The sequence below is a fragment of the Myxine glutinosa genome, chromosome 8, assembly GCF_964187855.1.
Source record: "Myxine glutinosa chromosome 8, kmMyxGlut1.1, whole genome shotgun sequence".
In the NCBI taxonomy this organism is placed as follows: domain Eukaryota; kingdom Metazoa; phylum Chordata; class Myxini; order Myxiniformes; family Myxinidae; genus Myxine; species Myxine glutinosa.
Window position 1 is genome coordinate 3,054,840 of NC_136268.1, and position 24,179 is coordinate 3,079,018.

General features: G+C 45.7%; 1 protein-coding gene across 3 annotated transcripts in view; it reads right to left on the bottom strand.

The window, feature by feature from the left end:
• Nucleotides 1-24,179, bottom strand: part of HTATIP2 (HIV-1 Tat interactive protein 2) — a 55,379-nt gene that overhangs the window by 4,297 nt on the left and 26,903 nt on the right. For all 3 annotated transcript variants that reach the window (XM_068124013.2, XM_068124014.2, XM_068124015.2), the window contains exons 4-5: nt 3,342-3,479; nt 2,963-3,024 (exon numbers count right to left, since the gene is read on the bottom strand). In XM_068124013.2, the coding sequence (XP_067980114.2) occupies nt 2,963-3,024; nt 3,342-3,479 (200 nt within the window). The remainder of the gene's footprint in view (nt 1-2,962; nt 3,025-3,341; nt 3,480-24,179) is intronic.

Genomic DNA, 24,179 nt, shown 5'->3' on the forward strand with positions numbered 1-24,179 from the left:
AAAGTGTATATATATAAATATATATAAATATATATATATATATAAATATATATCATCTATATATATCTATATATATCTATATATATCTATATATATATATATATATATATATATAGATATATATATATATATATATATATATAGTCATGCGGTATGAGCAATTTTTATAATATTAAAGAAAAAACTATGGCACTTTGGTGGAATTTGATTTGAAAGCTATTAACTAGACCTTTTGGCCGATGTATATTCCAAGTTTCAGCTAGTTTAAATGTATAGCCTTCCTCCAAATCCTGGTGGCGTCTGGTCAAATCTGTTTCTGGTGTTTGTTCCCCTTCCATCCCCTCCCTTACCTCAAATGGCTACACAGTTGACACCGCACATGACAAAGCCTAATGCCTCAATTCTGTTTGCCTCAAAATCTTGTGTCCCAAACCCATTTCTCTCTGTTTCCACCTTACCCAGTCGAACCCAACTGCTCCTGGACTCTGTGTCCTTCTCTCCTGACAAGGTGGAGAAGTTTTTGTCAAACCTCGACTCCGATTCTGCAACTGGACCAGACGGCATCAGCCCACGGGTCCTAAAATCCTGCTCTGCCGCTCTATCTCACCCTCTGTTCTTTTCACCCTCTCTTTTGCTCAAGGTCATCTGCCAGCATCTTTGAAATCAGCAAACATTACCGCTTTACACTTAAAATGTGCAAAAACAGATCCTTGCAATGACAGACCAATCAGCCTGCTTCCAAATATCAGCAAAGTCATGGAATCCATCATTGCTTCGGATACCAAATCCTTCCTCTTCTCCAATGGCTTGATCTCTGATCATCAATTTGGATTCAGACCAGGTCATTCTACTCTGGACATGTTGCTTCTGCTGTCTCAACAATGGATGGAGGTCCTCAATGCCAAACAGGAAATCAGAGCTGTCTCACTTGACATATCACGTGCCTTCGATACGGTCTGGCACGGTCTGGCACTCTGCTCACCAAACTCTCCTCCTATGGTATCCATGCAAATCTACACTCATGGCTTGCGGACTTCCTCTCTGGTCGTAGGCAACGTGTGGCCCTGAATGGATTTCTCTCATCTCCCCTTCCTGTTCTGGCTGGAGTTCCCCAAGGTAGTGTTCTGGGCCCTGTGCTATTTCTGGTCTTCATCAATGATCTCTCCGACTCTCTGGAAAATCCTCTCTATCTCTTTGCTGATGACTCCACTATCTGCCGCTCCATTCCTCATCCCTCAGATAGGCAGTATGCAGCCTCCTCACTCTCTGCAGACCTGGACAAAATCACAGACTGGTCAAAAAAGTGGAACATGTCTTTCAATCCTGACAAATCTCACACTCTTACAATGTCTCTAAGAAAGGACCGACTGGAAAACCCTCCCATCTGCTTTCTCAACAATCCTCTCCAAGAAGTTCTGTCACTCAAGCTTTTGGGTCTCACTATCTGCCATGATCTTTCTTGGGAAAACCACATTTCCAAGCTGGCCTCCAAAGCCAGTCGCCGACTGGGCATCCTCCGTCGTGCGAAGTCCTTCCTTGGCACACCTGAGCTCCTCACCACATACAAGGCTTTCATCCGCAGCTCAATGGAATACTGTTCCCCCCTCTGGGCTGGTGCTCCTGCCTCACACCGAGCTCGACTTCACGCTGTTGAAACCAAAGCATTCAGAATCATTGGAATCTCCTGCGATGAAGCTATCTCCGAGGGCCTTTCACTCCCTCACTGCAGGCAGGTTGGTGGTCTTTCCGTCTTCTACAGACTCCTCTCCGGCCTTGCTCCCCCAGCTCTCTCTGGGATGTCCCCCAAATATTCCTTCAGGTCACACAAGATCTTCCTGCAACCCTCTTATGGTTAAACTGCCAAAATCTAGGCTCTCTGCTCACCTTCACTCTTTCATTCCCCTTTTCTCCCGCCTCTGGAACAAACTCCCCCACTCCCTTCAATCCCACACCTCCCTTCAGGTCTTTAAAACAGCTGTTCACCACCATCTCTTATCTTCCCCCATCCAAAGCCTTGATCTTTTCTACCCCCGCTAATTCACCCTAGATCCTTTTTTTTTTTTAAATTCCAACTTCTTTCCTGGAAGTCCTTGCAGTGTTCATATGTTTTATACCTCTCCCACCTCCCCCCAAGCCCTCCCCTTCCCACTTTTCTCCTGATGTCCCTGCTCTCAAATGTTGTGTTTGTGTCCTTCCCCCTCTCTCCCCATCTTGAATACCACTCCTTATTTTTTGTGTTTTATGTGTCGGTTTGACTTTTTGTGTGATTAATGTTAGCTCTTTCACGAGCCTCAATCTTGCATCCAAAAAAATAAAAAATAAATAAAAAAAAGCCTTTGAGATGTAAGTGCCAACACATTTTCGGCCTACAGACGGACGAACACCAGCATGAATTCAAGGGTTTTCTTAATAAAACTCAAGAATACAGAAATGGCCGTTGGTGAAATTTGGAACACATTACCTCAACCTACAAAGCATTTACTTCTGAAATTTTCAGCCAATTTCGTCTAATAGAAGCCGGAAAACGAATTTTCAGTCCCCATGTTAAAGTTGCATACAGAGAAACCGTCCCATATAAAGGGAGGGGCACTTTGCGCCTCCCTTGACACCATGACAGTAAGTGAAACAAAATTAAAAGGATCAATTAATCTCATAATAAATAAATTTATCTCAACGACGTAATAATCAATTATGTTCGACAATGGGCTGCAATAATCATAACATTATTGGAAGCCTTGGTATCTAATTAATATAGACGTTATAACGAAACAACGTTAACTGGGATGACGATAAGCGAGGACACATTTTAATTTTTTAATCCTCACCCACTCTGCAAGCATAATTTAGCTGGCAGTTTCATAAAATCCAGCTCCTACATTTCAAAATCCCTCAAAGTTAAACCAGATACTGGCAATTACAACCGCCATGACAAACATCATGCGAGGAGGTCGGATGCACTTACGCAGGACGGAAGATGGAATATCGTGGAAAGCCAAGATGTTCCACATCTTCCTCAATCTGTCCCTGGAAACCAGAACGTAGAATTTTAAGTCATTCAAATTTGCCAATAAATTTTATGAAAAGACTTCGTGAAGCTTACATTATATAATTATTTCAATAACACCAGTGTAGTTTTGGTGAAAAAAGGAAGGGGGAGGGGTTAGACGAGGAACACATCGATTGTTGCAACACGTCTCAACTGCTTCCAATAACGATGTGTTGTTCCACGATACAGCTAGTGCTCCAGTTATAGCACAAATACTCCAAATGGCCAGGAAATGACCACAACAAAATAAGAAAAAAAAACAAATCTTGTACATAAAAAAAAAAAAAACCTTTACCTTCACTCTGGTATACAAAAAAGAGCTCTTTTTATTGGCTCCTTTGGACGACTGCAGGTTGAAATGGGTACAACCACCAGCCTTGGCTAGCTCCGCAGCTTGTAGAACATAATCGTGGTCAACCCGCACAAAGCCGTCCTGCAGAAAGTGCAAAGCACCATTCTCACAACATCCACACCAAATGATACTGTGGCGGTTTTATTTGAGACCCCAGGAAAGCACATGCCAAGACACATAAACAAACCTAGTGTTGTTATTTCCACAGTATATTGTGCAGCTGAATTGCACCACCTCCCTCCACAACCCACTACCAGTGTCAGTGGAACATGTGTTGCATTTATTGTGGAATCACACCCCATTGTGACTCTCTCCCTCCTCTCTCTCTCTCCTCTCTCCTCTCTCTCTCTCTCTCCTCTCTCTCTCTCTCCTCTCTCTCTCCCTCCTCTCTCTCTCCCTCCTCTCTCTCTCCCTCCTCTCTCTCTCCCTCCTCTCTCTCTCCCTCCTCTCTCTCTCTCCCTCCTCTCTCTCTGTCCCCCCTCTCTCTCTCTCTCCTCTCTCTCTCCTCTCTCTCTCCTCTCTCTCTCCCCTCTCTCTCCCCTCTCTCTCCCCTCTCTCTCCCCTCTCTCTCCCCTCTCTCTCCCCTCTCTCTCCCCTCTCTCTCCCCTCTCTCTCCCCTCTCTCTCCCCTCTCTCTCCCCTCTCTCTCTCCTCTCTCCACACCTATACAGTGCATCCACACACATGTCACAAAACACAACAATACATTTTCAAGACTGAACTCTCAAACCTGTCTCCCTCTTCCAAATCCTGGTGGCGTCTGGTCAAATCTGTTTCTGGTGTTTGTTCCCCTCCACCCCTCCCTTACCTCAAATGGCAACACAGCTGACACTGCACGTGAAAAAGCTGAATGTCTAAACTCTGTTTGCCACAAAATCATGTGTCCCAAACCAATCTCTCTCTGCACCCACCTTTCCCAGTCGTACCCAGCTGCTCCTGGACTCTATCCTTCTCTTCAGACAAGGTGGCAAACTTTGTCAAACCTAGACTCCAATTCTGCAACTGGACCAGACAGCATCAGCCCACGGGTCATAAAATCCTGCTCTGCTGCTCTTTCACACCCTCTCTCATCTGCCATCAGCTTGGAAATCAGCCAACATTACCACTTTATACAAGAAAGGTGCAAAAACAGACCAATCAGCAAGGTCATGGAAACAATCATCGCTTCGGATATCAAATACTTACTCTTCTCCAATGGCTTGATCTCTGATCATCAATTTGGATTCAGACCAGGTCACTCGACTCTGGACATGCTGCTTCTGCTGTCTCAACAATGGATGGGGGTCCTCAATGGCAAACAGGAAATCAGAGCCGTCTTCCTCGACATATCTCGTGCCTTCGATACGGTCTGGCACCCCGCTCTGCTCACCAAACTCTCCTCTTATGGTATACATGGACATCTCCAAGCAAGGCTCGTGGACTTCCTCTCCTATCATAGTCAACATGTGGCGCGAAAGGGAATCTTCTCATCTCCCTTTCCTGTCCAGGTTGGACTTCCTCAATGCAGTGTTCTGCGTGCTTTTTCTAATCTTCATTAATGATCTCTCCGACTCTCTGGAAAATCCTCTCCAATTCTTTGCTGATGACTCTCTGGAAAATCCCCTCTATCTCTTTGCTGCTCAATATCTCAACCCTCAGATCGGCAGGCAGCAGCCTCTTCACTCGCTGCAGACCTGGATAAAATCACAAATTGATCAAACAAGTGGAACATGTCTTTCAATCCTGACAAATCTCACACTCTCATTGTCTCTCCGAAAAAACCGTCTGGAAAATTCTCCCATATACTTTCTCAACAATCCCCTCGAAGAAGTTCTGTCACTCAAGCTTTTGGGTCTCACTATCTGCCATGATCTTTCCTGGGAAAACCACATTTCCAAGCTGGCCTCCAAAGCCATTTCTCCAAAGCCATTTCCAAAGCCATTTCTATTCAATATTCCATTTCTCAATGGAATACTGCTCTCCCCTCTGGGCTGGTGCTCCTGCCTCACACCTAGCTTGTCTTCATGCTGTTGAAACCAAAGCGTTCATAATCATTGGAATCTCCCGCGATGAAGCTAACTCCGAGGGCCTTTCACTCACTCAGCGCAGGCAGGTTGGTGGTCTTTCCGTCTTCTACCGACTCCTCTCCGGCCTTGCTCCCCCTGCTCTGTCTGTGCTCTATCCCCCAAATATTCCTGCATGATGCACAAGATCTGCAGGCAACCCTCTTCTGGTGAAACTGCCAAACACAAGACTCTCTGCTCACCTTCACTCTTTCATTGCCCTTTTCTCCCACCTGTGGAAAACAAACTCCCACACTCTCATCAATCCCTCTCCTCCCTCCAGGTCTTCAAAACAGCTGTTCACCACCATCTCTTATCTTCTCCCATCCAAAACCTTGATCTTTTTTACCTCCGTTAAGCCTTCTTAAATCCACCTCCTTTATTCTTACTGACTTCTTTCTTGAAAGTCTTTCTAGTGCCCATCTTGTTTATCCCATGTCCCCTGCCCCATCCATCTCCCTTCCACAGATCTCCTGATGTCCCTGTTCTCTGCTGTCGTTGTGCTTCCCTCTCTCTCCCCCACCTGTCTCCCGCTCCCATTATTATATGTTCCATGTGTTAGCTCTTACACGAGCCTAGACTAAGTATACAAAAAAACAAGACCGAAAGTCTAACAGTGGCGTAGCCAGGCCTGTAAAATCTTAAAAACCACAAACACATATTATTAGCTTTTTAAACAGTCACTAATGCTGTTTATAACATTAAACAAAGAAATATGGAGGAATCCCGACATCGGTGAGGTAAGTTTTACTTACAGAACTGAGGGAAGGCCTACTGTAATCTATACTATATACCCCACAATGATTGGGTTAATAACATGCTATCAAAAACCCGAGGTGAATTCCTTACGTCCGTGGTTGTTAGTACCGTACAACGCTTATCATCGATTCATGAACCATACAAGGGTTCAATCCATTAACTTTGTATTCATGACATTGGCATTAAAGTGTTATGGTCATATTTACTATATTAATACTATTACGAAAACGATACTACTGAAACGATACACTACTGTATTAAGAAAACTGGGCTTAATTTGTCCGATGCGGCCTAAAGGTGAGGCATTAAGCCTAAGGCCTATACATACCGTATTGTTGGAAGAGCCGTAACGCTGATGCTTTCGATATTTGATGGTCATTTTATCAATCGGTTTGTTTGTGTTTCACACTGAATGAAAAACGTAAAGGAAGAGCAAGGCGATTGTGATATATGACAGGTTCGACAATATGTTCGGCCGGAACGAAATTGGAATCAAAATGCCGGAGTGTGGAGAGTCAGCCGCAGTACTGCCGTAATGACATCAGACATAATCACATCACCCTAACATGTGACCATATCCTCAGCTCTGATAGGTATATGTTTGAGGGAACATATATACATACGAATGGACAAACACCATTCTGGACTGCTTAGCCCTATGGGCTATGCCATAAAAAAAACCGTGTATGTACACTACATGACCAAAAGTATGGGGACACCCCTTCTAATTATTGGATTTGGCTGTTTCAGTCACACCTATTGCTGACAGGTATATATAATCGAGCACACAGCCAAGCAATCTCCATAGAAAAGCATTGGCAGTAGTATGGGCCATACTGATGAGCTTGGTGACTTTCAACATGGCACCGTCATAGGATGCCACCTTTCTAACCAGTCAGTTCGTCAAATTTCTGCCCTGCTAGAGCTGCCCCAGTCAACTGTAAGTGCTGTTATTGTGAAGTGGAAACATCTAGGAGCAACAACAGCTCAGTCGCAAAGTGGTAGACCACACAAGCTCACAGAACAGGAATGCCAAGTGCTGAAGCGCACAGTGTGTAAAAACTGTCTGTCCTCGGTTGCAACACACACTACCTAGTTCCAACTGCCTCTAGAAGCAACATCAGCACAACTGTTCGTCGGGAGCTTCATGAAATGGGTTTCCATGGCCGAGCAGCCGCACAGAAGCCAAATATCACCATGTGCAATGCCAAGCGTCGGCTGGAGTGCTGTAAAGCTCGCCGCCATTGGACTCTGGAACAGTGGAAATGCGTTCTCTTGATTGATGAATCACGCTTCACCATCTGGCAGTCCGATGGATGAATCTGGATTTGGCGGATGCCAGGAGAACGCTACCTGCCCAGATGCAGAGTGCCAACTGTAAAGTTTGGTGGAGGAGGAATAATGATCTGGGGCTGTTTTTCATGGTTCGGGCTTGGCCCCTTAGTTCCAGTGAAGGGAAATCTTAACGCGACAGCATACAATGACATTCTAGATGATTGTGCGCTTCCAACTTTGTGGCAACAGTTTAGGGAAGGCCCTTTCCTGTTTCAGCATGATAATGCCCCCGTGCACAAAGCAAAGTCGAAACAGAAATGGTTTGTTGAGATTGGTGTGGAAGAAAATGACTGGCTTGCACAGAGCCCTGACCTCAACCCCATCGAACACCTTTGGGATGAATTGGAATGCCGACTGCGAGCCAGGCCTAATCGCCCAACATCAGTGCCCAACCTCACTAATGCTCTTATGGCTGAACGGAAGCAAATGCCCACAGCAATGTTCCGACATCTAGTGGAAAGCCTTCCCAGAAGAGTGAAGGCTGTTATAGCAGCAAATTTGAGAATTGTTTTTTTTTTATTGTTGTTGTAAAAGATCACCCTCCTTCCTCCATTCGTTGTGTATAAAGGTCAAAGGTCGTTCCCGTAGTTATTTCATAAACATCCACGTAGCCAATCATAGATTTCCTCCTTGTTCAGTAGTTATCTCCTTATAATGTGTATTAGATTAAGGCTGTGTCTTCCATTAATTGATACTCCATTGCACCGGTCAAATAAGCTAGGTCCCCTTTCGTTTTCATCCCAGCGGTGCGAGTGGTTTTCCATCGCCGCAAGACTCCATTAGCCATGAGGTAATCTCGGAGAGGAAGGGGGAGGAGCCCAAATCCCGGGCGTTGCCCGCCCATCGTCATCAAAATGGGTGGAGCCAGCGAGCCCTGACAAGCCAACCAGGGCTGGGGAAATACCATCACGGGCGTGGCGCGGGTTGATCTAAAAGCACGCGCGGAAGCCTTTGGGAGAGTTGCGTCAGAGAAACGGGAGGGAGTTCAAGAGGGTTGGAGTTCAAGAGAGTTCAAAGAGTTGAGAGTTCAAGGAGTTGAAAGGAGTTCAAGAGAGAGAACCCGTCACGCCAGACCCCCCCCCCCAGCAGCGTTGGCTCCACCAGCAGCTTTGACTCCACCAAGCAGCGTTGGCTCCACCAGGCAGCTTTAACCACCCAGCGGAGCTCGTCCCGCGGCAGCTCGCATGACCACAGCTTGGGCGTTGACGGCGGTGCCGACCGTGGCCGCGGAGGAACGGAGCTGCCGCTCCCGGCCCGACCAGTACACAGTTCCCGTGGACCTCCCTCTCCCTCCAGCCATCCACCTCCTGCATTCGTTCCTGCCATCATTCCCCATGTAAGTGTGCTCATTGTCTGTCTTTGTCTTGTCCTTGGGGTTAAATAAGACTGTAATATATAAGCTAATAATTGCACTGTGTCTCCTTGCTCCTGTCTGTCGTTATTTTCTTATCCTTCTTTCTCCTTGGTTATTTTGATGATTTGTAAATAATAATAATAAATTAGATTTGTATTTCCACCCTTTTGTTCTGCTTCTTCTTCACATCCGTGTCGTCTTCGTGATTTCCTTCTTTGAATACCTGTGGCACGATTTGGTCAACGTTTCAGGATCGGGTTTAGTCTTTGCTAATGACTCGAACTTCGGGTTGCTAAAAACCGCTCGGCAACTAGACCATCCAAACCGGGGTTCGAGCGGGAGTCCCTCCCTTGCTCGCGGTCAGGAGTGGCACTCAGGTCCTTGGGACTTTTTGTAGACCAAATACCCTGGCTGCTCCCGACCGGGAGGAGCGTTGGGACCCCCAGGACTCACGTCGGTCAGTCGCGGACAAGGGGACTAATCCCCCCTTAAGGGGAAAAGGCCGACGGAGAGATCCGTAACAATTGTTGTCAGGAGTGGGATTCGAGGCCCGAACCAAATTTTTAAACTTCTAAAAAAAAAAATTTGGTCAAACTTTGTAGCGGCCGAGATTGTAATAACATCTAAATTAAAATCGTGCCATGGATAGTCACGGCGACGGGATGCCGGTGGGGGAATTAGAGGGTGTAGAGTCGACCCAGGACCTCGGGGAAATGTACATGGGGGAAATGGAGGAGAGCAATGGTAATGTGGTTGCGGAGGTTTCAGACACACAAAATGGTGCCCTCGCGCACGAGGTTGGAGGCGCACAAAATGGCGCGTCGAACATGGCTGCGGCAGCCACGCCCACTGCACCAATGGGCTGGGTCCATTTTCTGGCACAAATGAGGGCCTCTATGGAAGAGTCAATGTATAATTGGAAGAGGGACGCCATGTCAGACGAATCCGGGTGTGATCTGGAAAAATTGAGGGAGGAATCCAGGTGTGAAGTGGAAAAACGGATAGCAGAGGCAAGAAGGGATAATAAAAAAATGATGGAGGACATGAGGCGCAAGTCGGGCGAGCAGGTCCCAAGGGTGCACGATGAGGTAACGCGGGTCGAGGAGCGCAGATTGAGCGAGGTGGAGCAAAGGGTAGCCAATAAGGGACAAGACGCGAGATGTGGAAAAGCCGACGACCGTCAAATTGGATTAAAAAAAAAATGTCGGGAGCACCGGGGAAGGTTGAATTGGAAGACGAAAATTTATGGGCGCCGACGGTCGAGGTAGAGCAAAGCACAGGTAAAATGACGGGTATAGAAATCGCGACCCAGGGTTTGGGGCAGCCGGCGACCGCTGAGGTAGGAGAGAAAATTTTATTAAAACCAGCGGTCGTTGAGGTGAATAAAGAAAAAGTAGTGGGAATTGAAATTGTAGAGACCGGGGACTTAGAAGAGCAACAATTGGAGGAAGGAATGGAAATTGCTCAAAGTCTGAATTCACACCTTGATGCTGTGCTCATTAATCCTTATAAAGATTTGCAGGTGTTGGTGCAGGGAGGAAGAAGAACCCCGAAGGTGAGACGGGCTGTATGTGGTGCCGGGAGATATTGTAGAAGGATGTTTGGCGACAAAAGGTTTTTTGCGCGCTTGGGGTCGATATGGCACCCGGGCGTTCGTGGAAGGTCCTTTGTGTGTTGTATTAAAGCGAATGGCACGTGTGTGAGGAAAAAGTGTGCATCGGGGAATGAGCGTGTTACGAAGCGCGAGTGTGAAACCGAGTGCGAGCGAGAATGCACGTCGGGGTGTACGGAGTGTGACCCGGAGAGTGAGCTGGTGGAGGAGCGGGTGTGAGGATGCACATTTGGAATGGACGGCGAGTGTGCGAGGGAGCACACCTGAGTTGATTGTGGCGCGTGTGCGGGAGGGCACATCGGAGCGCGTTAGTGGGTGGATGCAAGAGTGCACGCCCATGGTGAGTGGTACGGAGTACGTACCGAGTGGGGAGAGTGCGCAAGACGGTGCGCGAGGTGTGTTAAGGCAGTGTGCGAACGGCGAGTGTGCACGAGGTGTGGTGTGTAACAGGGAGTGCAGTGGTGGAATGGACGCAGTGTGTGGGATGCACTGGAGGCGCCGGGTTTTGTGAGTGTCAAAAGGGTCGCGTGTGCGTGTGGGCATACGAGTCGGGCGTCGACGTTGAACGGGGTAGCGTGTAGGGTGACGGATAACCGACGCGGGCGCTCGGTGCGCGGCACGCTTTGTTGGATGCGAAGCTCCGCGCGGATCGCGCTTTGTTGGATGCGAAGCTCCGCGCGGATCGCGCTTTGTTGGATGCGAAGCTCCACGCGGATCGCGCTTTGTTGGATGCGAAGCTCCGCGCGGATTGCGCTTTGTTGGATGCGAAGCTCCGCGTGGACCGTGCTTTGTTGGATGCTAGGCCCCGCACGGTCGAGTCCGGGCATTGTCGGGCAAGGCGACCGGTCCGGTTCAAGGGCAGGTGGGAGGAAGCGGACGGTGCCCCCTTGTGGTGGCGGGGTTCCGACCGGGCGAGATTGAGCCATCGGGCCGGAGGCCGCAAGGTTCCGCGCCGAGATGGTGCGTGGAATCTCGGCCCGACCAAACCTCCTCCCCTGACCCGAATGCCGGACGGATTCAACCTGCAGGCGACCAAACCACCCGAATTCATTGCTCGGCTTTGCGAAGCCGAGCTTTGAAAATATAACGACGCACCGAGGCTCAAGTTTAATGGACGGTGATGATGATACTGATAGTGTTTTGATCCGAAATTGAGAATGGAGAATAAGATCTGCAGGAATTTGATGTGCAAAATTTATAGTGAGAGATGCCCGATGTGGTGGGATGGCAACTCTGCCATCCCTCACAGCGGGGGCAAAGGAGCAATAGCTATGGGGTTTGGCAGTGAAAACTAGCCCGGGAGGGTTAGGATAAAATGGTAGGGATCGAGAGAAGAATTGACCATAGGTAACGGTAAGTTTAGGTAGCAATATTGGACAGGTAGTCGGGGACATAGAGAGGGTAGTTGGATGATAATGTCGAGGGAGCGCAATAATGCAAGGGGCGACGGGAAGCGCGAGTTTTAGCAGGGCACCAGGTAGATTAGATGATGCCGTGTGAGTGAGTATTGATATCGGTGAAATGAGGAATTGCGGGGCAATGCTCGGGAGAGATGTGTGTGTGAGCGTGGGAAAATCTGGGTGCCTGAGGCAATGGTTTTGAGCGTGGAAGTGTATGGAGCAGTGCATGAGGAACGATTGTGGTTGTGCATTGTATTGAATGATTGAAAGAGCTTTGGAGGAAGGAGGGTGCAGGTTGCACCAGGTGAGATTGCACAGGTGTGCAACTGAACAGGTGTATGGAGCAGTGTATGAGTGAGTGATGGTGATGTGTATTGTGTTGACCAAATGGTCCAGGGAGGAAGGAGGGTGCAGGAAGCACCAGGTGTAAGAGTGATTGCACAGGTGTGCAACTACAGGTGTATGGAGAATGGTTGTGTAGAATACATGGTGTGGAATATATGGAGTATGGAATGGATGGTCGTGGAGTGAGTGTGTTGGAAACTGTGGAGTGGAGTGGATGGTGCGAATGTGTGGATGGGGGAAAGGAGGATGGACCCCATCACGAATACCCGGGGAGGGTAGTTTAAGCGTTAGGTAGAGGGTACAGGTAAATTGTGGTTGGATATTGGCATCTGTGGTGCGTGTGGAAGAATGGTGGTTGGATGGGTGCATTAGTGTTGTGGAAATGGCTGGGCATGTAGCCTGTTAGTGTGTGTAGTTGGTTGAGCACTCCACCACTGTGAGGATGTCGGCCAGGTGAGGCCGCAGGTGGGCTATGGGAGACGGTAGAGTTGTTGTGGATGGGGCCCGAGGATCCGGAGGACGGACCCGGGTAGCCCAGTGCCAGAGGGCACCGAGTGGGGTAAGCGCCAGAGGGCTTTCCCCCGTTAGATAGGTTAGGGTGAGGAGCAGGTAAGCTCGGAGGCAACTACAGTGGTGGAGGTGTGCAGGTGGGTAGACCTGCTGGGAGAGCTACACGCCTCAGCCTGGAAATTGTGCAAGTGCACAGGGAGTTGAATCAGGGGGAGTGAGACCCCCCTGATTCGCCTCGCGGGCACAGAGAGTATCACAATCGCCTCGCAAATAGGCCGCCAGCAAAGAAGACAACAACTGGAAGAATACCAATGGCCAGCAGAGGGAGCCGAAGAGCAAGACACCAACAGGGGTTTGGTTATTTTTTTATTATTGAACTATGGTGACTGTGCACCGATTGGTGCTTGATGGTGCGGTTGGTGCTTTCTGGTGCGTCGATGCAGTACAGGCCGTCTCCCCCCCCAAAAGAACAATCACAGGTCCTGGGTTGCGTTTTGTAAATACAAGTAGCGTCACTGTAAATAATGCTCCCCCATCGTTCATGTTGTAGTTTGAAGACAATTCCGCAATTCGGTTAGCTGTGGGCGTGAGTCTGTTAGGCAGGGTGCAATGGAGCAGCGGGACATATTTATTTATGTTTTAAAACTGTCACACTCAGGGTCAGGTTAAATGTAGAGGGAACTACACATACGTGCCACACTAAAGGTAAAAGTAATAGGCCCGGGCCGTGCCTAAGAGGAGGAGGGTGCAGTGTTATGGATTTGAGAATTGTTTTTTTTTTGTTGTTGTTGTAAAAGATCACCCTCCTTCCTCCATTCGTTGTGTATAAAGGTCAAAGGTCGTTCCCATAGTTATTTCATAAACATCCACGTAGCCAATCATAGATTTCCTCCTTGTTCAGTAGTTATCTCCTTATAATGTGTATTAGATTAAGGCTGTGTCTTCCATTAATTGATACTCCATTGCACCGAAGTCAAATAAGCTAGGTCCCCTTTCGTTTTCATCCCAGCGGTGCGAGTGGTTTTCCATCGCCGCAAGATTCCATTAGCCACGAGGTAATCTCGGAGAAGAAGGGGGAGGAGCCCAAATCCCGGGCGTTGCCCGCCCATCGTCATCAAAAGGGTGGAGCCAGCGAGCCCTGACCAGCCAACCAGGGCTGGGGAAATACCATCACGGGCATGGCGCGGGTTGATCTAAAAGCGCGCGCGGAAGCCTTTGGGAGAGTTGCGTCAGAAAAACGGGAGGGAGTTCAAGAGGGTTAGAGTTCAAGAGAGTTCAAAGAGTTGAGAGTTCAAGGAGTTGAAAGGAGTTCAAGAGAGAGAGAACCCGTCACGCCACATCCCCCCCCCCAGCAGCGTTGGCTCCACCAGCAGCTTTGACTCCACCAAGCAGCGTTGGCTCCACCAGGCAGCTTTAACCAACCGGCGGAGCTCGTCCCGCGGCAGCTCGCATGACCGCAGCTTGGGCGTTGACGGCGGTGCCGACCGTGGCCGCGGAGGAACGGAGCTGCCGCTCCCGGCCCGACCAGTACACAGTTCCCGTGGACCTCCCTCTCCCTCCAGCCATCCACCTCCTGCATTCGTTCCTGCCATAATTCCCCGTGTAAGTGTGCTCGTTGTCTGTCTTTGTCTTGTCCTTGGGGTTAAATAAGACTGTAATATATAAGCTAATAATTGCACTGTGTCTCCTTGCTCCTGTCTGTCGTTATTTTCTTATCCTTCTTTCTCCTTGGTTATTTTGATGATTTGTAAATAATAATAATAAATTAGATTTGTATTTCCACCCTTTTGTTCTGCTTCTTCTTCACATCCGTGTCGTCTTCGTGATTTCCTTCATTGAATACCTGTGGCACGATTTGGCCAACATTTCAGGATCGGGTTTAGTCTTTGCTAATGACTCGAACTTCGGGTTGCTAAAAACCGCTCGGCAACTAGACCATCCAAACCGGGGTTCGAGCGGGAGTCCCTCCCTTGCTCGCGGTCAGGAGTGGCACTCAGGTCCTTGGGACTTTTTGTAGACCAAATACCCTGGCTGCTCCCGACCGGGAGGAGCGTTGGGACCCCCAGGACTCACGTCGGTCAGTCGCGGACAAGGGGACTAATCCCCCCCCTTAAGGAGAAAAGGCCGATGGAGAGATCCGTAACAATATATATATATATATATATATATATATATATATATATATATATATATATATATATATATATATATATATATATATATACAGTGAAACCTTGACTTACGAGTGCACCAACTTACGAGTTTTCCGAGATACGAGCCGTCGCTCGGGCGGTTTTTTGCTTTGTGATGCGAGCCGAGATCTGAGTTACGAGCGAGCGAGCTTGGATATAAAACACGTAATCGTCGAAAAACATGAGCGAGGTGTGCGTGTTTTCGACTTGGCGAGGCAGTACGATCGTAGTACTTCTACGATATGTACGATTTTGAAGCAGAAGGAGTCGATAAAGGCTATAACGCCAGCCAAGGGCGTTAAGATTATTTCAAAGCTCCGGACCTCTGTCCATGAAGAGATGGAGAAGTTGTTGTTTGTGTGGTTGACGGAGAAGCAGCTCGCAGGAGATACCGTGACCGAGAGCATCATCTGTGAGAAGGCACGAGACATTTATGGGGATTTGGTGCAGCATACGGCGGGAACATCAACGGACGAGGCATCGGAAGAGTCATTCAAAGCCAGTCGGGGATGGTTTGATAATTTTAAGAAGAGGACCGGCATTCACTCCGTCGTCAGGCATGGTGAGGCAGCAAGCTCGGATGTGAAGGCAGCTGAAGATTTTATTATAACTTTTGCCGAACTGATAGAAGCTGAAGGATACATCCCCCAGCAAATCTTCAACTGTGACGAGACAGGGCTCTTCTGGAAAAAGATGCCGAGGAGGACGTATATAACGGCAGAGGAGAAGAGCATGCCAGGCCACAACTTGTTCAGAGTGCCGGCGATAGCTCGCCTTCTCTTTGTGGAAGATACGGTGAGATCCTTAACATCCAACAACTAATGGGACGCAAACAGGGCGCCCAGTTTAGCGGTACACACATTGATGAATCACCCTGCCTGTGAAACACCGACATGACAGGTTATAGCTGGGTCGGGATTCAAACCCAGGCTGGACAGTTTAGAGTCAAGTGTGCGGCGTACCTCCAGTCCAGGCCATCCTGCCAACTTGTATGCTGCATACAGGTGAAATATAAAGCGCGAGATATTTTTATATATACTGTATATTTCAAAAAAAATTGGTGTGGTTTTTGGGGGGCTGGAACGGATTAATAGCATTTCAATTCATTTTAATGGGGAAATTTAATTTGAGAAACGAGCAAATTGAGTTACGAGCTCGGTCACAGAACGAATTAAACTCGTAAGTCAAGGTTTCACTGTATATGTATATGTAATATATATATATATACATATACATATACAGTGAAACCTTGACTTACGAGTTTAATTCGTTCTGTGACCGAGCTCGTAACTCAATTTGCTCGTTTCTCAAATTAAATTTCCCCATTAAAATGAATTGAAATGCTATTAATCCGTTCCAGCCCGCCAAAAACCACACCAATTTTTTTTTAAATATACAGTATATATAAAAATATCTCTCGCTTTATATTTCACCTGTATGCAGCATACAAGTTGGCAGGATGGCCTGGACTGTAGGTACGCACACTTGACTCTAAAGTCTAAACTGTCCAGCCTGGGTTTGAATCCCGACCCAGCTATAACCTGTCATGTCGGTGTTTCACAGGCAGGGTGATTCATCAATGTGTGTACCGCTAAACTGGGCGCCCCGTTTGCGTCCCATTAGTTGTTGGATGTTAAGGATCTCACCGTGTTTTCCACAAAGAGAAGGCGAGCTATCGCCGGCACTCTGAACAAGTTGTGGCCTGGCATGGCATGAACATGAAAACATGAACATGAACATGAAATGTTCGACATGAACATGAAATTTTCCAAAATAACCAAAATGCGAAAACAAAAATGCAGCGCTATACGACAGAGATACTGTACGTGCACGGCAAGATAACCACGTGACCGGAACCCACCTGGCGGCGTAAACTCAAAATAACCAACATGCGAAAACAAAAATGCAGCGCTATACGACAGAGATACTGTACGTGCACGGCAAGATAACCACGTGACCGGAACCCACCTGGCGGCGTAAACTCAAAATAACCAACATGCGAAAACAAAAATGCAGCGCTATACGACAGAGATACTGTACGTGCACGGCAAGATAACCACGTGACCGGGTGGCGAAAGCTCGTAACTCAGATCTCGGCTCGCATCTCAAAGCAATAAACCGCCCGAGCGACGGCTCGTATCTCGAAAAACTCGTAAGTTGGGGCACTCGTAAGTCAAGGTTCCACTGTATATATATATATATATATATATATATATATATATATATATATATATATATATATATATATATATATATGTATATATATATATATATATATATGTATATATATATATATATATATATATATATATATATATATATATGCGGAACACTTGAGCCCGTCGACGGGCAGAGGGGGGTTAAACTCTTTTCCCCCTTCGGGCCTTCGAGTCCACGAGGCCGCGACCCACTTTATACTCGTGGGGCAGAGTGCAGAGCAATTCCAGCCGCCACCCCCGTCGCGAGCGTGCGGAAGGGTATCGGGTCAAAACCCCAAGTACCTTCAGTACACGCGCTGCCACGAAGACGGGTGCTGGACCTCACACAAACCACGCCAGTCGGATACGCCGAGCGGTTTGCGTGTCACGTGACGTTAATTCTTATTGAACCCGGTTTGAGCGGTTTTATTCGTGCAATGCTAGGCCAATGGTGTGAAATGACGTGCACGGTCAAATGGAAGGAAGAACACGGGTTCATTTACAATTATACAGTGATCAGGGTAAAGAGAAGAGACACAGAGGAGATACTTATTCAATCTTACTTAATCCCCGGACAAGGGCCCACTCACTCACGCAGGGAAAGGAAGGAAGGAAAAGTACGCGCTCCAAACGCGTCCTTGGCGCTGTTCGCCCCAGTCAGCTCACCGGGTGTGGCCCTCGAAGTGTTCGCGGCACGTGTGCAGGGAGCTTGTTTGCGTCTGTGTCCCCGGGATGGATCGTCTTCGCAAGCGCGATTAACAGCCGCAGGGCGCAGGGCAGGGAGAGTTCGTGCACAGACCGCTTAGACAGAAGCTCTGACTATCACACTCACTGGGTCAATGGGACACTCTCTCTCTCTGACTGGGTGACTCGGGCAATGAGACTCACTCCGACTGGCACGGGAGCACTCTCTGACTCACTGCGTGACTCGGAGACTCGTGACTCACTGGGGCACTCATCGACTGAGACTCACTCCGATTGACTTCACTGGGGCACTCTCACTCTCTGACTGACTCGAAGCCTGGCTCTCTGGGGCACTCTCACTCTCTGACTGACTGACTGGTGTGGGGGGGGGGGGGGGGGGGGGGGGCCTGGGGCAGGGTTTTAGAGCCCCGCCCCAGAGTTTTACCAGAATGTTCCAAGCCCCTCCTCTGGCTGCTGTTGTTAGCCACTCCCCTTGAGCTCTGATTGGCTGCTCGCCGCTTAACCGGCCACTCCCCTGCAGCTCCTCCCTTGGCCTTCCAGACTTGTTCCAGGGCGAACACGTGGCATTCTAGCCCAATCGACGCCTACACTTACTGGCCTGCTCAACGCATACTAACACAGGAAAGGAGACTATGCTTAACATTTAATAAGAAATAACTGAACTATGCGAGGCTACATGTTGTGGTGCAACTACCTACGAGAGGGGTTATCCTCTATTCGCAAAACCGCAACACTACCCCCCAGTAGTGTAATAATGTTGCTTCTGGGACACCTCCGTTTAACATGGGAAATCCCTATCTAATGTCATTTACCCCCTTGTCTTTTTCAAAAATCATAAACACCTCTATTTCTCCCACCCTCATCTTTATGAACCTTTTGTCTGTAGTACCTATCCTTAATGTTGTTCATTAGACCACTCAAACACTACAAATATTTGTTTTCTCTTATAGACCTATCATCCTTCTTCTACATATCATCTGGCAGATTAATCTTTGACCCACTCAAACATTGACCCATTCACTTCCATATTAATTCTTTCCCTCCCTCATTGCCCCTAAACACCTATATTTCTCTCACCCTGTTCTTTACGAACCTTCTAACCTTTTGACATGTTATCCTTATTCATTAGACCACTTAAACACCTGTGATCCTTCTGACCTCATGGACCTTTTAACCTTTTACTCTTAATATCATCTGGTGAATATAACCCACTCAAACAACGACCCTACAAATATTTGTTTATGCGTGGGAAATAATTTAATTCTCCTACAACTCTCTTCACCATCTAATATATTAACAAAAAATATGTTTGAGTTTGGTTCTTTATTAAGATATTTTAACTGAGCTAAGATAAAATGGTAAACCTCCCTCAATGTTCTTGTTTGAGCGCCTCCAGTGCCACATACCATTTTTTGGTAAGCTCCGCCCACTTTTTGGTAAACCACGCCCATTTTTTACTAAGCCCCGCCCACTTTTTGTTAAGCCGCGCCCACTTTTTACTAAGCCCCGCCCACTTTTGCTAAGCTCCTCTCACTTTTGCTAAGTCCCACCCACTTTATAAACTCTTCAGCATTGTATCATTTCCAGGTAATACATTACATCATTTTCAGGGAATTTCCATCACATCATTTCCAGTTAAGACACGCCCAGGGAATTTCCACAGGAAGACACACCCAGTCCTTATAAAAGGCACCGACCACACAGGCTTTTTCAAACACGCTTTCTGCTTCACTTGAGAATGGACTACTATGCCGAAATGGAATGGGATAACTTTGCTATTCCATGGAGTCCTACTACCTGTGTAGAACTCAACCTTCAGATTGATGAACTGGACTCGAACCTCTTATCAATGGAGGTAAGTTTGTTTATTTATTTATTTATTTATTTAATTTTTTTTTTTTTTTTTTTTTTTTTTTTTTAAGATGAGACTCGTGTAAGAGTTAACAAAGTTTATTTTAATATTCATAGAGCTTGATTTATACAAATAAAAAATATTGTATTAAATTAATACATTGTTATTTTCTTTCACAGGAAATTGTATCTGAGATACGAAATGAAAATTCTGCTTTTAACACAACTTGGGATGAAGTTATTTTTTTGTTTGAAGACATTTTGAACAACCAAGACCCCCAGAACGAGTTCTACCTTGATGACCCAGCCAAAGAGTTATACCTTGGAGATCCACAAAATCCTGAAAAAGAGTTTTACCATGATGATACTTGTTGTGAGTTATCAAAACAAAACCCACTGAACAAGTTCTACCTTGATGAGCCAGAATACAAGTCATACATTGGAGACCCACAAATTTCTGAAAATTGGGAAAGGAGAGTTCTCCCTGATGGTCCGCAGTTATACTATGTGAGACACATCATAGAAACCCTAAAAAATTGGGCAAGGAGAGTTCTCCCTGATGGTCCGCAGTTATACTATGTGAGACACATCATAGAAACCCTAAAAAATTGGGCAAGGAGAGTTCTCCCTGATGGTCCGCAGTTATACTATGTGAGACACATCATAGAAACCCTAAAAAATTGGGCAAGGAGAGTTCTCCCTGATGGTCCGCAGTTATACTATGTGAGACACATCATAGAAACCCTAAAAAATTGGGCAAGGAGAGTTCTCCCTGATGGTCCGCAGTTATACTATGTGAGACACATCATAGAAACCCTAAAAAATTGTGAAATGGGAATTCTCCCTGATGGTCCGCAGTTATACTATGTGAGACACATCATAGAAACCCTAAAAAATTGGGCAAGGAGAGTTCTCCCTGATGGTCCGCAGTTATACTATGTGAGACACATCATAGAAACCCTAAAAAATTGTGAAATGGGAATTCTCCCTGATGGTCCGCAGTTATACTATGTGAGACACATCATAGAAACCCTAAAAAATTGGGAAAGGGAAGTTTTCCCTGATGGTCCGCAGTTATACTATGTGAGACTTATCACGGAAACCCCCAATATTTCTGAAAATTGTGGTTTTACCTTGGGGACTTGGAAAGATGGTTATATTTTTGGAGACTCGGAATGGGGGTTTTGTTTTGATGACTCGGAATGTGATACCTATCTTGGAGGCTCAACAGGAATGTGGTTATACCTTGGGAACTTGGAAAGTTGGTTTTATTTTGGAGACTCTACCTGTGGGGTTCCTCTTGGAGACTCTTTGGATTCTAAAGCAATGAACAATGTTCTTTATTTAATGACGCTTGATTTAAGCAATATCAAGAAAGTTCGAGGAAGAAAATGCTGGAAAATTCTTTCTTCCCATTTCTACTTCTTCAAACTTAAAAGCCTTGAAAGACAGAATTGGAGGAAGAGGAAAAAAAAAAAAAGAAATACGTATTTAAAAAAGAAGAAAAGAAAGATTATGTTAGGGTTTGGGTGGGATTTTGAATGTGAGGGTTAGGGATGGGGTTGGGTTAGGGTTGGGATTTTGAATGTGAGGGTTAGGGTTGGGGTTGGGTTAGGGATGGGGTTGGGTTAGGGATGGGGTTGGGTTAGGGATGGGTTGGGTTAGGGTTGGGATTTTGAATGTGAGGGTTAGGGTTGGGGTTGGGTTAGGGATGGGATTGGGTTAGGGTTGGGATTTTGAATGTGAGGGTTAGGGATGGGTTGGGTTAGGGATGGGGTTGGGTTAGGGATGGGGTTGGGTTAGGGTTGGGGTTGGGTTAGGGATGGGGTTGGGTTAGGGATGGGGTTGGGTTAGGGATGGGGTTGGGTTAGGGATGGGGTTGGGTTAGGGATGGGGTTGGGTTAGGGATGGGTTGGGTTAGGGATGGGTTTGGGTTAGGGATGGGGTTGGGTTAGGGCTTGGGTTGGGTTAGGGTTTGTATATTATTATGACTCACTCGCACATACACACACACACAAAAGTTAAGCCCCAACTAAAAAGTTGTGGGATTCTGTGTTTGGGGTTCACAGATTTAAAAACGTATCCCCATTATACACACACAAAAGTTAAGCCCCAACTAAAAAGTTGTGGGATTCTGTGTTTGGGGTTCACAGATTTAAAAACGTATCCCCATTATACACACACAAAAGTTAAGCCCCAACTAAAAAGTTGTGGGATTCTGTGTTTGGGGTTCACAGATTTAAAAACGTATCCCCATTATACACACACAAAAGTTAAGCCCCAACTAAAAAGTTGTGGGATTCTGTGTTTGGGGTTCACAGATTTAAAAACGTATCCCCATTATACACACACAAAAGTTAAGCCCCAACTAAAAAGTTGTGGGATTCTGTGTTTGGGGTTCACAGATTTAAAAACGTATCCCCATTACATTTTATTTATTTATTTATTATTTTCAAGGGTATTATCTGCTTACTTGTGTTTTTTGTAATTCTTGTGAGTAAAATGAACCCAAGATTTCTTCTCCATTTAAATCATATAATTTGTAGGTCCAAGGGACTGTATCCATTACATCAATGATTTTAAATAATTCACGAGTCCATTTTTGTGTATAACCTTTCTCAAAATGACTTTTCCATTTGTATATTCTTACAATATCACCAACTTTAAACTTGGGCTTTCTCAAATTAATCTCCTTTTCATATTCTAATTTTGTAAATGTTTCTGATGGTTTTGATTGTGTTGATGAATGAACTGTATTATTGTAATTATCTACAATATCCTGAATTAAATACACCCATTTTTGAGAACCGAGTTGTGTGAATTTTTTATATAATTTCTCTTTTAAAGTACGATTAAAACGCTCAATAACAACTGCCTTTCCTTCATTAAAGGTGCTGTATAATTTAATACCCTTCCCCTTAAGAAATTTCATGAATATTTTGTTATAGAACTCTGTTCCCTCATCAGTCCATAACTTCTTTGGTTTCCTTTTATCCCGATCAAATATTAGCTTAAAGGCTAACATTAAAGTATCACCCCTTTTATTTTTTAAAGGGACAACCCAGGCAAATCTACTCCTCAAATCAATAACGGTTAAAGCATACCTGTATCCCCTGTCATTATTCAATTCAATTAAATCAGCGGACCATATGTGGTCAGTGTATTTAGAATAAACCTTCCTTCTTTTAAACTTTGTGATTATAGGTTTGTGTAATTCTTCAGCCAAAAGCTCCTCAGTCTTGATGGCATCATTAGAGCCTAATAGTTTTTTGAGGAATAACCAAGACCAAGTTTCAATTTAGCATTTATCAAATTTCTCACAATAAACCTATCAACTTTCTCTCTCAACGTTGGATTTTGTATCAAAGACAAATTATACAACATTTCGCTGTCGGCTTTATGTTTTTCAGTCAACGTAGTGGTTTTCCCATAAGCAATATCATGCTTCATACACACTTCATCAACCCTATTTGTAGGTTTAGACCAAGGTTTAGGATTGTCAGCCTCATCTAATCTTTTATCCAAGTTTGTTCCTGGACCACAGAAAGAATACCCTGGAAGGTGTAATTCCCCTGGAATTCCAGTTGTTGTAAATTTACTTCCTGACAGAAACTTTTGTATGTCTCCTCCTCTTTTAGGAGAGATGAATTGGCACTTTTTAGAGCCACATACTTGACATATTCCTTTTTGATAAACTCTATTATTTTTAGCTTTAACATAAGAGATATTTTTAGATTTAGTTTTCTTTTTACATTTGAGACAATAACTCATATTTATTTATCAGAAAAATTCCGACAGAGTATCAAAACCTTTTTGGTTTTCAACATATACATTTCAATCTTTATTTTTAAAACATAAAGAATCCTAAGGAATGCCTTCACTCTCTCCTCCATTTATTTACAAATAAAAACTAACTAAAGTCAATGACACCAACATCATCAATCACATAATCTTTTCCTTCTTCTTCTTCTTCTTCTTCACCACTTTCTCGTTTAAATCTCCTCCCTGAAATTGAAGACATTGACGTTCTTATTTTTGAAACCATTATCTTCATAAGAGTTGTTAATTCTTTAATTTCCTCTTCGGTGCGTTGAGATTGATTTATTTGCTTTAATACACTCAATCTTTTATGAATCTCACTGATTTCCATCTTTTTATATTTTTCCTCCCTCTCTCTTTGCTCCCTCTCCTCCTCCTCCATTTTCTCCCTCTCCTCCTTCTCCTTTTTCTCCCTTTTCTCCCTTTCCTCCTTCTCCCTTTTCTCCCTTTCCTCCTTCTCCTTTTTCTCCCTCTCCTCCTTCTCCTCCTTTTTCTCCCTCTCCTCCTTCTCCTCCCTCTCCCTTTCCTCCTTCTCCTTTTTCTCTCTTTCCTCCTTCTCTTCTTCAACTCCTTCCTCATCCCTTGCTACCCTTGAGTTTGAACCCCAAAGAATATTATACATATACTCATCTGGATTTTGAGATATTCTTGTATCTATAA